A 1,543-nucleotide genomic window follows, 5' to 3' on the forward strand; every position below is an offset into this window, starting at 1 on the left:
CGCTGGTTTCTATATTTGCAACGGTTCTAGACGTTCTACTAGACTGAAACAGGAGGTGTTTGTGAATTCCACCCTTACGCCATAGCTTTTGCAACTTCAGCACTTAAATGGAAGCGGAGTCTCATAAAAAGTTGAGCCAATAGTTCGCATCATTTTCACATGCAAACTGTCAACGGCTCCGATATCAATAAATGACGCGAGCTGTCAACGGCTAAGCACGAAGAAAATACCGGAAACCATACGGCAAGTGTTTAAGTATAAGAAAGTAAGCAAAGGCGAGCGTTTAAGCCATTTCTCCAGCGCCAACGACATCTTCAGGACGAGGCAGTGGGTTATTCGGTTGTTGGATGTCCAGCGGGCTGGGGGGTGGGGGTGTGGCCAACTGCTCACTGCTTTCCGGCCCCGCCTCGATTGGCTGCACACCGGCTCTGGATCGAGTCATGCTTGCAACTCCACGCCCGCCAAGGTCCTTGAGCAGCAACCCAGCTGCTGCGGCTGCTGCCACAGCCTTCATCAATAAATTCTTAAGACCAAAGTTGGGACGCTCGGGTTTAGAAGCGCACGGCTCCTTGGGAAGCTGAGGCTTGTCCTCAGTTTCCCCCAGTTCACCTGCAGCTCCCTCCTCATCCAAAGACTCCTCGACAGGGGGACTCTTCACTACGGGGGCTTCTTCAGATACAGGGCGCTCCGGGACCGGCTCTGTTGCAGGTACTTCACGCTGTGCCTGGTCCACTGGACCGGTCTCCTCGCCCCCCCGTACACCAGACGAAGATGCTCCACCACGTAGACCGGCGACTCCACGACTGCCAAGCGACTTTAATGTTGCGCCAGCAATTGTTGCCAGAGCACCAAGTTGGTCTATCAGTTCCCTCAGCGTGTGCCCGAAGGGCCGAGGCCGCGCGAAGCACGGCTCCTTAGGGAGCTGAGGCTCCTCGCCGACCTCTTCACCTTCAGGTAATGTACCACCTGCAACCTCCACTTCTTCACCAGCTGGAAGTTTATTCACCCCCTCACTCCTGCCCATGGGGGCACCAGCAGCAGCAGCAGCACCTCTGAGGCTTCCCGACTGGGGATCCATTGCTCCAAAAAGTTGTTCTTAGGGATTCAAAGAATGACAACGGAATTCTAAAGATAGTGACAGTCGAAGTTGCGTGAACTTGAAAATCCAGTGTACTAGCTTGAGGCTACCACCAGGCAGCCACTCAAGCGCCCAGACAGGAAGCGGCGGAGAGAGTGCTCGGCTCGCTTTCGAGACAGCAATGAGCGAGAGGAGCGAGCGCCTCTGCACGGCAGACCAAAATGCCAGACCGATTAAATATTATACACTATTACAAGTATAAATATTGTTTAAATATTAAATGCAACGTGAATATCAATACGCCTTTCCTTTTATCGGGCATAGCCAGCTATGCAACACGCAAGGATTCTGCTCGCAGAGCAGGGGCTCTGAGCACCAACCACCACAGCACCACGTGCTCGATTGAGAGGAGCAGTTAAGCTTATTGAATACTCTCAGTACTGGCTATTTCACTTAAGAAACTGA

At 52.7% G+C, this 1,543-nt stretch overlaps 1 protein-coding gene across 1 annotated transcript; it reads right to left on the reverse strand.

Moving 5' to 3' along the window:
* Positions 1 to 283: 283 nt before the first annotated feature.
* On the reverse strand, positions 284 to 1,078 carry EMH_0044890 (uncharacterized protein; the record flags this gene model as incomplete). Its single annotated transcript, XM_013496013.1, has 1 exon — positions 284 to 1,078. The coding sequence occupies one exon, from the start codon at positions 1,076 to 1,078 to the stop codon at positions 284 to 286; it is 795 nt and encodes a 264-aa protein (XP_013351467.1).
* Positions 1,079 to 1,543: the final 465 nt, after the last annotated feature.

Source organism: Eimeria mitis, genomic scaffold, assembly GCF_000499745.2.
Source record: "Eimeria mitis Houghton genomic scaffold, Emh_scaff1869, whole genome shotgun sequence".
In the NCBI taxonomy this organism is placed as follows: Eukaryota; Apicomplexa; class Conoidasida; order Eucoccidiorida; family Eimeriidae; genus Eimeria; species Eimeria mitis.